This window comes from Vulpes vulpes, chromosome 7 (genome assembly GCF_048418805.1).
Source record: "Vulpes vulpes isolate BD-2025 chromosome 7, VulVul3, whole genome shotgun sequence".
In the NCBI taxonomy this organism is placed as follows: domain Eukaryota; kingdom Metazoa; phylum Chordata; class Mammalia; order Carnivora; family Canidae; genus Vulpes; species Vulpes vulpes.
This window is the reverse complement of record NC_132786.1, coordinates 125,251,535-125,267,333: the sequence shown is the minus strand read 5'-3', so window position 1 is coordinate 125,267,333 and position 15,799 is coordinate 125,251,535. Positions and strand designations below refer to the sequence as shown.

Genomic DNA, 15,799 nt, shown 5'->3' with positions numbered 1-15,799 from the left:
TCCTCATAGGAAAAGAAGCCTCTGAGAAACTTAAAAGCACCCGAGCTTGGTCATCCGCCCTGTCATTGCTTTCAAAATATCTTGTACCGCAAGCCTCCAAACTGCCAGGACAGACGAACCTACTTGATGAGCGGGGAGGGGGGCCGGTGGGGGTGGTGAAGGCAATCTGTCTTCATCAATTTACCAGACTTCTCTATGCAGCGTGAGCTCCCGGCGTGTTAGTCAACCCGTAAGCTTCCTGCGCAGTCTCCTAGAAATTATAAAACCAAGGACACATTTATCCCTCAAGTATCTACAGGCTGCTCTGGCGGATAAAATGATTGAGAAAATAACCATAGACTGGGTTACAATCTTCATTAAATAATAAAACAGATGGCTCATCAGCACTTGAGGATGTTTGTAAGTGGGCATTGTGGAGAGATCCCATGATCGATTTCAAAAAGTGATGTTAAGCAGATTTCTTTACTGTCAGACTCCTCAAACTCCTTAATAGGCCTTGCTTACATTATCGACCTCCAGCAAGGTCTCATGATTTGTAGGGTTCCAAAAAAAAAAATCCTTGGGCTCTCTAACCCTTTTTGCTGGAGTAGGTCTCAGGACCATTGTTTTTTAAAACCTGTTGGTAGCCAGGTGAAATGGATATTTAAGTCTGTTCTTATTGGTCGTTATGGGTCTCTGAAATGTTATACTGGAAAAAAGGGCCATAAAATGTGTGAACTATAGGTTAGTCTGTACTTAAATATTTAAGCAGATTCCTCATCGATATTTGCTCTTCTGCTCAAATGCCTGACTCTGCAACCCGGTTTCATACGCTTTTCCTCTTAGAGCTTTCCTGAAATACAATGTAGTGATTCTTCCCTTCGTAGAAACTAATTTCTTATCAGAACTACTCCCAAAAGCCATCAGACATAGAAGAAGATGGAGAAGATAATACTCATGTTTCTGAGTTGTCTTTCAAAACCACCCTGCTCAATTTAGCGCTGATATTGTACTTTTTACAGAAAAAATTGATAGTGATGACAGGATGTCCAGGATACAGAATGGATTCTGTTTTAAAATGCCTACTGTGGGGCAGCCCGGGTGGCTCAGCAGTTTAGCGCCGCCTTCAGCCCACACAGGGCATGACCCCGGCTCCCGGGACCGAGACCCGCGTGGGCCTCCCTGCATGGAGCCTGCTTCTCCCTCTGCCTGTGTCTCTGCCCCTCTCTCTGTGTTTCTCATGAATAAATAAATAAAATCTTAAAAATAAATAAATAGATAAATAAAATGCCTAATGTGCCAGATTGATGACTAGCACGAGTTATAAAATGCCTTGTGAGATCTCTTAGTTCATGTCGGAAGTTAGTAAAGTTGATTTGTTCGTATAGGAACTATTTCTGGATGAATCTGCCTTTCAAAAAAGGTAGCCTGTGTGTGGGCACCTGCACGCACCTGCGTGTGATGCTCTCTCTGAAAGTAGGACGGGGCCTAAGGCAGACGTAAGAGGAGGCTGTTAAGCATCAGTAGTGTAAGTTCCATTGTGTATGAATTCTTTTTTTTTTTAAGAATCTTTCAAAGTATAACTAACAAACACCCAACTACATTTGGCATTCCTTTGTTTATTGTGTAATGCCAGGGGGAAGTTCTGTGTCATAATTTGCATCTATAATTAAAGGAAATACATCTACCATTGAACTATATTTAATAATTTGTTTATATCTTCAACTTTCATGGAATCTATTCTTACTAAAATCATGTGACTTCAATAACTAAAGGCCCCAGGAAAAAAAATGAAAAATTTAAATCTCAATATATGAGAATTCATGCAACAGTTTCTTTTTTCTCATTGGAACAGTTTTACTATTTATATTTGAGTCCTATAATTAAGTTTCAATTGACATTAAAATCAGAAAATTGGCCTCTTACTTTAGAATTTTCAATGACCATTGGCTTTTTATCAGTATCAAAGAGGCATTATTTATTTTACCTTTTATTATCTTGGGGGAAAATTCCATTCTTGAGATTTAAGGCAAATGATTTATTTCATTAATAATTAAAATGGCAGGTAAATACTAAAAATTTTCTGCTAAGTGTAAATACAGCCAACTTTTCTGAGCGATTTATCCAGTGTTTAACTGTAATTCCTATACTATTTGCTTTTTTCAAAAATTTCCTGTTTTACCTACTGTTACATGATTTAAGACATTCCAATTAATTTATACCCTATTAATACTAATAATTATCAATAATTGTGATGTTATTCATGAATTTTAATTATCTGCTATAGCTGAAGTCTTTGTATCCTGTGTATCGCTTATTCACATCTTTAACATTTATTTGCCATTTAGCATTTAGCATCAGGCTGCCGGCTTCCGTTCTGGGTAACAGGGCTACTGTACAGGGAGGCAGACAATAAACACGTCACGTGTAGGGCGATGGCATTATGTACAGTGACCAGCAGTAAAGCCGGTTAAAGGACAAGAGACCTGTGGGAATGGGAGGCTACACATTTACATCAGGTGGCCAACCTAGAGCAGGCCTCATTGACCCGGAGTCGTGTGGGCAGCAATGAGAAGGCAGTGAGCAAGCCCGTGTGCCCAGGCGAAGCCCCTCGCAGGCAGTGGGAGCAGCATGTGCGTGTGTCCTGTGTGAGGACCAGCTAGGAGGCCAGCGTGGCTGGAGTGAGGTACGGGAGTCAGAGTGAGCGTGGGGAGGGAGGATCCTGTAAGGTTTACAGGTCATTATAAGAGTTTTGGCTTTTACATTGAGCATTATTAGCATTGTAAGTCATGACTCATACTTGAAAAAGGCTCACCATAGAGTGTTGCCAACACCCTGACATCGAAAAGATGAGAAAAGGAAGACAAAGGAGGCTGTCGACACACTTGAGATATGTTTTGAAGGCTCACCTGACGGAAATTAATTTATAAGCTGTGTTTATAGAGCTATTATTTTAAATCTGTATTACCCTGGGTCCCCTAGATGAATGTGCAGAAAATACAACTGGTTTAAGTTTCTCTTCAAGCCACTTTCTACAAGGACAAATTTTAGGACTGACTTTGTTGAGTTTTGTTTTTTTTTAATAGAGTTACTGATTCAGTGTCAGATACTTAAATTTTATTGATTTTTATGCTCCCTGCCTTATGTAAGTAACATAGAAAATGTCTGATGTAAGTAAGTGTATTTAAAATATTCCACATTGCTTTTCAGATACAGTTCACATTTTTTAATAGAGATTTTTTTTCCTCTTCATTATTTTTGGTGAAAACAGAGGAAAGAGAATAAGACATGGGCACCAAGAGCCCAGGATTTGGAATGTGAGAGACCTAGGTTCAAGTCCAGGTCCCTGTTCGTACTAGCTGTGTGACCTTGGGGAAGTCAGCAGCTTCCCCTCTCGGAGACTGGAGAACGGACTGCTGTGAGCATCCTATGTTATGCATATAAAACAGCACAGTACCAGGAGCATATTTAGAATTCTGTTACTGATAATTGTTATGTTTAATTTGATAATGGCTATGACGAGGAAGATATTGATGGCACCGGAGGTATTTGCGTTTATTGGGAAGAATAATTTTAATATTTTTTAAAAGGTTTTTATTTGAGAGAGAACACAAGCAGGAGTAGGGACGGAGGGAGAGGGAGAAGCAGACTCCCTGCTGAGGAGGGAGCCTGACGGGGGCTCGATCCCAGGACCCCGGGATCATGACCTGAGCCACCCAGGCACTCCGGGAAGAATACTTTCAGAAGGAGCTGTTGCCTTTATGCATGACTATAGCAAAGCTGTCATTTATTCCCAATCACTTAGGTATAAACACCTACTTTGTATACCTAATTTTCAGTACATTGTCTAGTCTATGTACCTAAAAGGTGTATAAATAAAGACAGGTCCAAAATACTACCTATTGTATTTAATTTGTCAGATGTATAGTTAATTTAATAACAGACTCACAAAAACGACAGCCTTTCACTGTGTATAACAGTCTGTATCTTACTGAAAGTTGTCACAAGTGATATTCCTCTGACTTACCCTTCTCACTCTTCATCACCCGAACCCCTGATCCCATTGTGTTGAGTAGGCGAGGTGTCCTGGTGAAGTTTAATGTGACAGGATGGCTTGCAGCATCCCTGTGAATCACAATCTCCTTTGACAGTTGAAGCAAACAGTAAAATTCACTCTAATATAACCATGTGGTGTCTGTCAGAGAGTGAAGTCAAAGAAACCATACCAGGCACCAGAATAATAAATATAAGATCTTTGCTTTTTTTTATTTTAAAGACTATTTATTCATGAGAGACAGATAGAGGCAGAGACACAGGCAGAGGGAGAAGCAGGCTCCATGCAGAGACCCCGATGTGGGACTCCATCCCAGGACCCTGGGGTCACCCCTGAGCCCAAGGCAGATGCTCAACCGCTGAGCCACCCAGGTGTCCCTAGATCTTTGCTCTTTACATCAAGTTTGCGTAGGTGTATATAGTGAAACACCTACCCACAACTTTGTGCTATGAGTTTTTGCACTATCTATGCAGTTTGCATCTGATCATGCTGATTCTCAAGTTAATGACTTATACAGAGCTCTCCGCTTGAACTTCTGTGATCATTATTATTCTTAAGTTATAGTCTGGGTTTTGTGCTATCATTTGCTCAGTGGGATGTAACTCTGAAGTAATATGTGAAGAACTCCATTATATTATAAATTATTGTAATATAATAAATTATTGTAAAACATTGGGGTTAGCTCACAGTTCATTGTTTTGTAATTTATAGATCAGACTTTCTTTTCTCCTTCCTAAAAATATTTTAAAGACCACCGTTTGCCGTTATTTTTTCTGCAGTTCACATTAAAAATATATTCTGATGGAATGTATTATTCTGACTATGAAATAAAATAATTGATGTTTCCCTATTTAGCAAAGAGGTATAATTGTTAAGATTTTCAAAGCATAAATTCCAGCAGCATATGAGTTTCTTAAATAACAAATTATTTACTCTATAATGACAAAATTTCAGACTTAAATGATGCTTTGATATGAATAAAAGGTCTTCATGTCATTATGATTTAAGTATAACTTTAAAATTAATCGTTTTTATCCTAATTGACTAGTTGCAAGCATCAAAGATACATGCACACATTTACATGTTATATATGTAAAACAAGAATGGGATTACTAAATAAAAATCTTCTTGGGAAAGTTATAAAGCATTCTTTTTTCTTTATTTTTCATAATCATGTCTACCTATTTTACACATAAGTATTAAAAATTCAAATTGTGGGATCCCTGGGTGGCACAGCGGTTTGGCGCCGGCCTTTGGCCCAGGGCGCGATCCTGGAGACCCGGGATCGAATCCCACGTCGGGCTCCCGGTGCATGGAGCCTGCTTCTCCCTCTGCCTGTGTCTCTGCCTCTCTCTCTCTCTCTGTGACTATCATAAATAAATAATTAAAAAAAATAAAATAAAATAAAAATAAAAATTCAAATTGTAACTACATAAATCTTTGGGAACAAAAATATAATCTTTAGAAAAGTAAGCCAATAGAGGAAGAAATCATTGGTGTTAATTAGCAAGTGCAAAAGATTCATTTCATTGAAATAGATACTTTTGAATATGAGATTAATAGATCTTTCTCTTTGCGTTAACAAAGTTACAATTCATATGTTCAAAATTTTTGATGACTGCTATGCAACCAGATACTTCAACTGATACAGAATGAACTCTAAATCCATTATTAGAAATATTTTATACTTTTAATCCTGATGTTAGTAAAAGAAGATTTCTGTTCATTCTATATAACTACTTCTAAAAATCCTGACGTGAACTTGCCTTGATTCCATAGGAGTATTTGTCTAGGCACAAAATCTGGAAACAGCTGATCTGTCTTCTCTATATGTTTTTATTTAAATATTTATTTTGATTTGTACACCCCCACATTTAAACAAAAAAATAATGCAGTAAACCACTACATGTATGCAAAATTTCTGTTTTTTATAATTAAAATGAAATATCCAATTCCACAGTAGCTTAATTTTTATTTGGGAGAAAAGTAGTTAAAACATTTTAGTTTGCATTCAATATGCTTTTATAATATTTTCATTTATTCAGTTTTTCAAATGTTTGGTACCACATAAAACACTTTTCACTACCATTCTCAAGGACTAGCCATTGTTTTCAGTAGATCTGGAAAATATTTATTGTAATCCTTTACCTTGAAGGCTGTCTAAAACAGAGTCATTCCATTCCATTCATTCCAGGTCAAAATACGAAGCAAATGGCTATAAATATCCCCTTTAAATAAATTTCCACTATAGATGCAAGTAATATGTGTACCATGGACCAGTATGCATTTTCATTAATTATTCTTCAGGGAAATATAAAGCTGCATCTATGTATATAATTATATATTAAAATAAAGAGATATAAAATAAAGAGATATAAAGATATAAAAAGATATAAAATATATGAAGATATAAAATACATGAAATATATGAAAGTAACCATTCTGTCAGTACAAATTACTGATTCTGTTTTTTTCCCCCCAGGCCTGATGGAATTGGGACTGTTTCAATGGAGGAAAAAGAAAGATTTGAGGAGATAAAAGAAAGACTCTCTTCTCTTTTAGAAAATCAGATAAGCCATTTCAGGTATATAATCTGTTCATTAATATTAAGTATTTTCTTTCTTCACCCAACACTCTGGTCCCCTACAGATGTTTATTATGTCTTTCTGCGGCTACTCCCTCCTCCATTGCCTGTGAGGTAAGATCCGTATTATTCCTTGGCCTGTGGTCTGCTTCTAAGCCTGCCATTCAGTTTCCATCATTCATTAAGGTAGGTCCCTTGCCCCTTCAGTTGGTGGGATGCATCTCTCACTTGCTTGTGCATTTCTCATCCGTGAGTAGCCTCTTCCCTCAGCTCTCGTGACTAGTCCTCTCTCTCTTTCAGTCACCAAGTAAGGAGCTTCCTCTGTCTTCATAGTAGAGCTGTTTTCAGTCATTCCAACAAAGACTGGAAAACCTGAAGCCTTTTAGCATTTATCATCTGTACTCTTCACTAGTCGCTTATCGCATAGTTTTAATACCCATGTCTTAAGTCATTAGTTATTTTATTTGCATTTAGTGGGAACAAGGGCCATGTTGCCTGGCACAGTTCCTTGCTCAAAGAAGATTAGCCATTGATACTAAGACACATTTACAGAATGAAAGATCAATATCTTGATATTTTTCTCCCTGGTTTTAGTTAGCTCACTAGAACCTAATCAATCATTAAAAAACAGAAATATTTCTGAAGAATGAAATTCAAGATAAAGAAAGAGGGATAGTTAAGATCCCTGAACAGAAAATCAGCATTAAAGAGGAGGGGATCTTCATAGTGATAGTTAATAGAAAGTGATGATTGATTGAGCTTAGAAAGCAACCAGTTCTGATGAGAGCAGGTCAGAAAAATTCTTTAAGTAAATTAAATTGACAAAATACTAAGATGTTTAATATTTGAGAGAGGATTTACCAACCTGGAATTGAGTTTGGAGTTCTATTAATTAGATTATATTAGTTATATTGGAGTTTGGAGTCACATTAGATTAAGTATATAAAAAGAGGATATTAAAAACAAAGACAAGTTTTATAAACAAAATAATGGCACATAAGTCGTAGTAAATACAATATCTCTGTTATCTAGGGCATTTACATAATATGAATACTGAATTTAGTCCCCCAAAATGGCATAACCATGTTAGAAAGATAGGAAGGACAGAATTACATTCAGGGTGGCTGAAAGTAATCAAAAGAAAAAGAAAAAAGCTACATATGTCTAAAGGGGAGTAATATACTCTCCCATCTGAAACAAAATTTTCTAAGGATAAAATATGTGGAAAAAGCTTTTCAACACGTTAAACATAAAACAATGAATAAAAGTGGTTCTTGAGAGATGAAAAACAGATGAATAAGGCCTTTCATTGTTTCTGCTTGCCACCAGTAGAGTGCTTCTGGGCTGTGGGCCAGGGAGGAAAATCCCAGTGGACAACCTGATTTGAGGAGACAGAGGGAGAATCTAGAGAGGGCAAGGCAGCCAGAGTTTGCAGGTCAGAATTCTAAAGAAAACATAGGAGAGACCTACAGGCATTTGCTGAGGTTTCCCCTGGAGTCAACTAAGTATTGATCTGAGCGTGTATGTAAGGAAACTAAAGTCGGACAAGTAATCCTTTAACTCTGTGGTAGTATTGTAGGAGATAATCCTCAGAGCTAACACAGAGCTAAGGTGAGTACCAATTTTGACCACCCAAAGTGGAAAGATTCTAAGTCATGGACGGAGAGTAGAATACTCAAGAGAATTTGTGCCTCAGTAATAGAAAAAAATTAGCTTTTTTAAATCTCTCCTAATGAGGACTAAAGCTAGTATTTATTAGAATAACCTCATTCCAGAACAAAGATCAAGAATAAAGGAATACAAAAATATTGAGCCACCATAATGTAAAATAATAATGTCTAGCATCTAGTCAAAAATTTCTAGGCATACCAAAAAATCATCAGATATGACCAATGAAGAGGATGGAAACAGCCAGAAATGGAAATGAGAATTAGTAAACAAGAATATTAAAAGAATTCTTACCAAATGTCATATATTCAACCTGTTAAGGGCATCTATGGAAAACCTACAGCTTCATACTTAACAGTGAAAAGTTTGAATTTTTTTCACCTAAGATCAAAAGCAAGGCAGGGATATCTGCTCAAAAATCAGTAACCAAGGTTGTGTAGTACAGACAGTTCAGAAATCAACTCACACATATTTGGCAATTGTGATTTTCAAAGATATACAAAGATAATTTTCAAAGTATCCTCTTTTCAATAAATGGTGCTAGAACTAGTTACATAGCCAAATGCAAAATATTAGCCTGGACCCATACCTCATACCTGATTAATAAGTTATTTCAAAATGAGTAGACCTAGGAAACAGAAAGTCTCTTTGTCCTTAGACTAAGTAAAGATTCTTTAAAACCCCAAAATCATGATTTGTAAATGGAACAATGTTACATTGAACTTCAAAAACATTAAGAACTTTTGATCTTCCAAAGACACTGTTAAAGGAATAAAGAGATCTCAGAGAGGGAGAAGATACTCGGACAATACGTATCCCACAAAAAACTTGTATCCAGAATATATAAATAACTCTTAAAACTTAGTAAGAAATGAAATAACCCAGCAAAAAATTGTTTCTAATATTTCACCAAAGACGTGGTGAAAAGGCAGATGAAAAGATGCTCAGTATCTTTATTCAATAGGGATATAGAGATTAAAACACAATGTAGTACTGCTGTTATTAGTCTAACTAAAATTCCAAAATCACTACCTCCCAACTCTGCATATACTCTTGAGAGGAGTATAAACAGATAACAACCCACTCTGTAAGATAGTTTGCAAATTTTAAAAAATTCAAACACTTAACATATGACCCAGCCCAAGATAAGCGAAAGCACATGTCCACACAAAGACTTCTGTGTGAATGTCTGTACCAACATTATTGATAATAGCCAGAGTATGAAAACAAACCAGGTGGCCATCAACAAGTAATAGATAAACAGTGTATTGAGATACTTCTGAGCGATAAAATGGAATGAACAGTCGATGGTATGAATGAGTGTCAAAATACAGTGAGAGAAATCAGAAGCAAAAAAGTATGTACTATAAGATTCCTCTTACATAAAATCATAGAAAATACAAACAAATCCAAAGATAAAGTAAATCAGTGGTTGCCTGGGCCCAAGGGCGGCGGGGAAGGAAACATTTGGTGGTTGTGAATATGTATATTATTTTTTTTTATAAATTTTTTTTATTTTTTTATTTATTTATGATAGTCACACAAAGAGGGGGGGCGGGGGCAGAGACATAGGCAGAGGGAGAAGCAAGCTCCATGCACCGGGAGCCCGACTTGGGATTCGATCCTGGGTCTCCAGGATCACACCCTGGGCCAAAGGCAGGCACCAAACCGCTGCACCCCCCAGGGATCCCATGAATATATATATTAAATTGGTTGTGGTGATGGTTTCACAGGTGTATACATATGTCTAAACTTACCGAATTACATATTTTAGATATGTGCAGTCATTTGTCATTTACATCTCTAAATCTGTTAAAAACTCAGTACTCCCTAGTGGGAAGTTAGTAGAATAATATTTAAAACTGAAAAATCAAGAATTAGAAATATTAGAATGTAGGTTAGGAATATAATGTTTAAATAAAGAAACAGCTAAAAGTTAAAAACTTTTTTTTTTCCTGGAGAAATTGCTTGGGGAGTGGGGTGGAAAGGGCATAAAAAGGACTGCTTTTCAAAAGAAGCCTCTGGAAGAACTTGCCTTTCAGACTATGTGCATATCTAACTTTGATAAAAAGAAATACTGTATTTTAAATGGTAAAGGAAAGAAACCAGTTTCATTGTAGGACATGTCTAGGCCGGGCTCATCTATCTGTGTGATCAATTTAAATTTACTAAGGTGGGAATCAGGATGATTTCAATTTATTCAGATTAGATTCTAAACTTGGTTGAATTTTATTTGATGATTGGGCATTTTCCACTTTGCTTTATTACAGAGCTGTCAAAGTGGTTAAAAAAACAAACAAAATATTTATCTTGGAAGCCAGTACAAAACTCTTCCTTTCTTTTAAAACTCGTTTTGTAAAGATTAATTAAGCTTCTGTGTAGTTATTTTCTGTACTTTATTGATTCAGGATTACTTGTACCCTGTAAATGTGTTGAATTATTTACACATCGTGGGCAGCTAATGCTAATTCAGAACAGACCCAGTGGGACCTCGGAGCCCTGAAATGCTAAGTGTAATCTGGGGATCAGTAACATTCCATTCATAAAACATGTCACCCACCGGTTAATGGAAATAAACAATAGGAAAGACAATGGGTGGATTATGCAAATACACTGAAAAGATTTAAGCGGGGGAGGGGACTGTAAGAGCCCAATTTGTGTTTTATTTAAACGTGGATTAAGATGTATACAAAATGAGGACAGCTACTTTGCTAGTTTGCTCCTACTCTGATGAGCAACACTGCGCAGGGAGAAAAAAAAACTATCAAAAATAAATCGTTGCTTCTGTGCATGGCAGCAGAGAGGAGTAAGACAAGGCATCGAGGTAAGAGTTGAAGGAAATTGTTAACGGGAAAATAGTGTTCTGAAGAAAAATTTGGCTAGATTTATGACTTTTTTGCGTTTACCTGACACTAGTAAAAGTTTTCTGAAACTAAACCCCAATCCTGATTTAAATTTAGCAACTGTTTGGGTGAGAAATTCATCCTTAATCCATCTTTAAAAGTTGCTGCTATAAACAATGAATTTAAGTGTTCTTAGGGAAACCTGTGCAAATCGCCTTGTAAAAAAAATAATTTTACTGTGAGGTACGTCTTACAAGACGTGTCCGCCAAGTCCCTGAGTCATGATGACAAAGGACATGGAAACATACAGACTTTAGGTTCCTGGCTTGAGGATTCCTGATCCGGAGCCCAGTGGCAGCCTAGGGGGCACTTGATCTTGAGGCAGGGGTGGTGGTCAATCTCAGGGAGCCAGGGGCTCCGGCAGGCCGGGGTGGCCCTGCCCTGCTCCTCAAGTGGACCGTGGCCTGCAAGGGACCCAGGGAGGGAGCAGCAAGTCTGTCCCCACCGTGTGCCACCAAGTCCCATGAAGCCTGCTCCCTCGCCCAGCCGGACCCCACTTTCAGAGCAGTGGTGACCGCCCTGGGGGTGGGGGGTTGGCCGGGAACCGGACAGGGCCCAGTGCTGTGGCCCAGTGCAGGCTTCGGTTGGGGCGTTCCCGCTCGCAGAGATGGGCAGGTGTCAGGAGGCATCAAGTGGATCGCGTGTTGTCCTCGAGGGGGATCAGCGGCAGAGCGGCCCCGAGCAGCAGGCCTCGGGGAGCTTCAGGGGCTCCGTGCTGCTCCCTCTGCCTGGGAGCCCTGGAGGTTCTTTCTGAACGTATGTCACCAAAATGTGGACCCTTTTTATCACAGTTTATACTCTTACTGTGAAAAGAAATTGCAAGCATGGAACTAGGGGTGCCCGGGTGGCTCAGTGGTCTAGCAGCTGCCTTGGGCCCAGGGTGTGAATCCCGCATCGGGTCCCCGCAGGGAGCCTGCTTCTCCCTCTGCCTGGGTCTCTTCCTCTCTCTCTGGGTCTCTCATGATAATAATATAAATCTTTAAAAAAAGAAAAGAACATGTGGAACAAGGTAAACTTCTGCTGTTAAAATTTTCCCAGATGGGTTGATGCTATTTTAACCACTTTTCACCATTTTTCAATAATGCCAAGTACTACAAAAGGGAATAATTCGGTGGTCTTGGATATTAAATGTTTGACTTTCTTGTTCCTCCTTTTGTTTTTGAAGATACTGTTTTCCCTTTGGACGACCTGAAGGTGCTCTAAAAGCTACGCTTTCGTTACTTGAAAGGGTACGTTTGAACACTCATTTATCAGTACTACGCGCACTCTTGGTGGCTGAGTATTTTAGATGCTGGACCAGGCAGACAGGCCCATCCCTCACGGCAAGTATGCTCTCAAGGCCGTCGGTCCCATTTCATCACTTCTCACCTGCCCTTCCTGCATCCCGACCCCTCCTACGTCCTGCTGCTTCCTCCTGGCGGCTGTCCTGAGGCCTACCCCTGCCATCCTGTGCTGAGTCGATGGCGTGTTGGTAGGACCCGTTTCCCCACCTCCTTTTTTCCCTCATGAAATAGGATTTTTCCCCCCAGTTGAGTGTAATCGTGTTTCTCAGACTTCTCAGTGGTCTTTCCTTCCGCTCCCTTGCTTCCGCCCCAACTTGTGCTTCCACCAGTCCCAATTCTCATACCTGTGAGGGTTTATCGTTGAACATGCACAAACGTATCATTCCCTTCATTCTAAATCAATCTCAGAATTCATTTCAACTTGTGTTACTTTAAATGAATTCATGAGTTGTAGAAATTCATTTTCCCTCAAAAAGTAAATAGCAGACAAGAATTTCCTACCCATGCTAAAATAATTCATTGACGAAAGTACATTCTCCACTCCTGTTTCTATGCAGACTGGGTTGGAATGGGAAGGGTCCTTTTCATTTATTTATAAAACTATTCATATGGTGTTTGCTCCTAACAGTTAAGTAATGTGGACAATTCCTGTTCTTACCGGCATCAAAAATAATTTCGAAGGATCGTTAATAGCTGGTGATTTGATTATTCTGGCCCTGATTTATTGACTTCACAGCACTTGGTCTTGTCCACTTTTCTGCCAAAGAATTCTAGATATGTTACATTGTTTATTAGCACTTCTATTAGAAGTAAAAAGGGAAGGCATTTTTCCAGTGATGTAGGGACTTGGAAGATGAGGGTAGACCTGATGTCTGTATACATTGGTTGCGTCTGTCTGTCCCTGTCTTATCCTGGATTCCGGTGCACCATGGGACAGAAATATTATGTTGGAAGTTGCCTGTTTTATTAGAATTTTTATAATAAAGCTGCATGTAACGCAGGCTTTCCAAAGTACTCGTTTTATCCAGCTCATTAAGGTATCAGAAAAAAGCTAAAACCTTTACAGAGAGCTCTGCTTTTGGGGTGGCCTCCCATGCTGGGTCTGCGTGCAGCCTCTCTGCTGGTTTCCAGGGGGACAGTAATGGCACAGACGCCCTCGGGCACTGGCAGGGGGCAGGGGGCGGGGGGAACAGGGCCTTTTTTCCCAGTTATAGCCTCTCCTGTCTCTTGCTCAGTTGAGGGAGACATGGTAGGGCCACTTCTTCGTTTCCACATCCGTGTACTTATTGACATCTTAGAAAACTAAAATCTGCATGTGACTTCATACTTCCTATGCTTTGGAAGAAGTGGAGAGGGTACGCGAAGCAAGCTGGCTCTCCCTGTTTGTACTCGCCAGCCTTTCATCTGTACTTTGCCAGGAAAGACGATACAATTCCCCCCACTCCAAATTACACATTCGGCTCCTGGGTCATATGAACTGTCCCCTGATTTCAACCCTGGACCCTCCTCTGTCGTAGACATGCATTCTAATTTTGACAGCTATGACTGTTATTTCAAAGTCTGTTGGGCACCCGGGTGACTCAGTCAGTTAAGCGTCTGACCCTTGGTTTCAGCCCAGGTCAGGATCTCAGGGTTGTGGGATGGAGCCCTGCATGTGGGCTGCGCGCTGGGGTGTGGAGCCTGGCTTGGGATTCTCTCCGCCCCCACCCTTACCCTCCCACCCACACCCCTGCTTATGTGTGTGCATGTGCACACGCGCGTTCTCTCTTTCTCTCTCTCTCTTTCTCTCTTTCTCTCTTTCAACAAAATAAAGTTCATGGTTCTGCATATGGGACAAAATTAATTTTAAATTTAAAATTTAGTGATAGTCACGTTAAAAATAATAGCACATTTGGAAACAAAAATAACGGTATGTTAATGCTTGTTTTTTTCAACTATGAGCAGAAAAGATTTTTTTTGCCTATAAAGAATCTAATGTGCAGTTCTAATTAAAGTGCCAAATGTATGTAAATGTGTTAAAGATTTTTAATCTATGAAGAATGATTGAATTTGATGAGAAGGAAATTTTTAAGTGATAAAATTTGCTGTTTTGGAAAGGAAAGCTTGCCTAACAAAACTAAATATGTTGTGAAGGATCACCAATGCTTAAACGGTCGAGTAAATCAGAGATTATCAAGTCCTTCATGCTGAGGCCAATCAAAAGAGAATGAGGTAATAGAGCATGAAAGAGACGTTTTCATATTCTTTTGATGAATCTTTAAGGTAAAAGACTAATAGAACAGTAAGCATACGTACTGTTCTTGTCTTCTCTATATTCACATTTTACCTTTGATTTTGTAATTTCAATGTAAGTAAAGCCAGAAAAGCTGCATTAAATATATGGAAAGATAGAGGTTAACGGAGTAACCAGTTTTATCATTGAGAAAGTTTGAAGGAAAATTATCAGTGAGTCATTACAAAAGTGCTTAAATACATTATGTCTTGCATTCTGGATATAAATTGTATTTTCTCCTTGCTAACAGTAATACTTCTAGAGAAAAAAAAATCCAAAAATATATTTAGGAACTCAACAGAAATAATCTGTTCTTTTTTAATTTCAGAAAGTTTCTGTGTATTTTAACATTTGATACTCCCTTCACTTGGCTGAAAGATTCCCCCCCACCCCCGATCCCAGTAATTAAAGTTTAAGTGTCAGAATTGGAGATGTTGATTTTCAGAGAGCTCAAAAACAGTGCTTACTCTTCACAGAATCCTGTTACTGTTTTCATATACCTCACTCCAAAGATCTAAAAAGCTTTTAAATTAGGAATTGCGAGACAAACTATTACTCGTCCCAAGGACTCTAATCCCGATCCGAAACAGCTGTTCTAATAGTGTCACGGCCCCCGGAGGAGAAGTGACAGTCGTCAGGGTGAATGGTGGTCCGGCCTCGGGAGGTTTTGATGGGCGTAGATGAGGCTTCGACAGGAGGAGCCAAGACGGGAGGATCACGTCCCGCGCTGTGAAGTGCCGACTCATTACTTTCCCCCGGTGCCACCTAGGCCCCCTTCCTAGTAATAGATCTCCGACAATTTGTGTCATTTGATTGTGGTGTCTATTTTATGCAGCCGCTTTCTCTCCCCCGCTTTAGGTTTTAATGAAAGATATTGCCACTCCCATACCAGCGGAAGAGGTGAAAAAAGTGGTCAGGAAGTGTCTGGAGAAGGCTGCCTTGATCAATTACACCAGACTCACAGAATATGCCAGAACAGAAGGTCAGTGCGGCGAGCGCTCGCCCAAGTGGCGGTGAGAGCCAACAATGCCTATTAACTGAATTTTCTGTGCGGAG

General features: G+C 39.1%; 1 protein-coding gene across 12 annotated transcripts in view; it reads left to right on the top strand.

The window, feature by feature from the left end:
- The window catches only part of CADPS2 (calcium dependent secretion activator 2), a 449,851-nt gene that overhangs the window by 338,886 nt on the left and 95,166 nt on the right, over positions 1–15,799 (top strand). For all 12 annotated transcript variants that reach the window (XM_072764916.1, XM_072764924.1, XM_072764914.1 and 9 more), the window contains exons 14-16: positions 6,516–6,617; positions 12,354–12,417; positions 15,602–15,725. In XM_072764916.1, the coding sequence (XP_072621017.1) occupies positions 6,516–6,617; positions 12,354–12,417; positions 15,602–15,725 (290 nt within the window). The remainder of the gene's footprint in view (positions 1–6,515; positions 6,618–12,353; positions 12,418–15,601; positions 15,726–15,799) is intronic.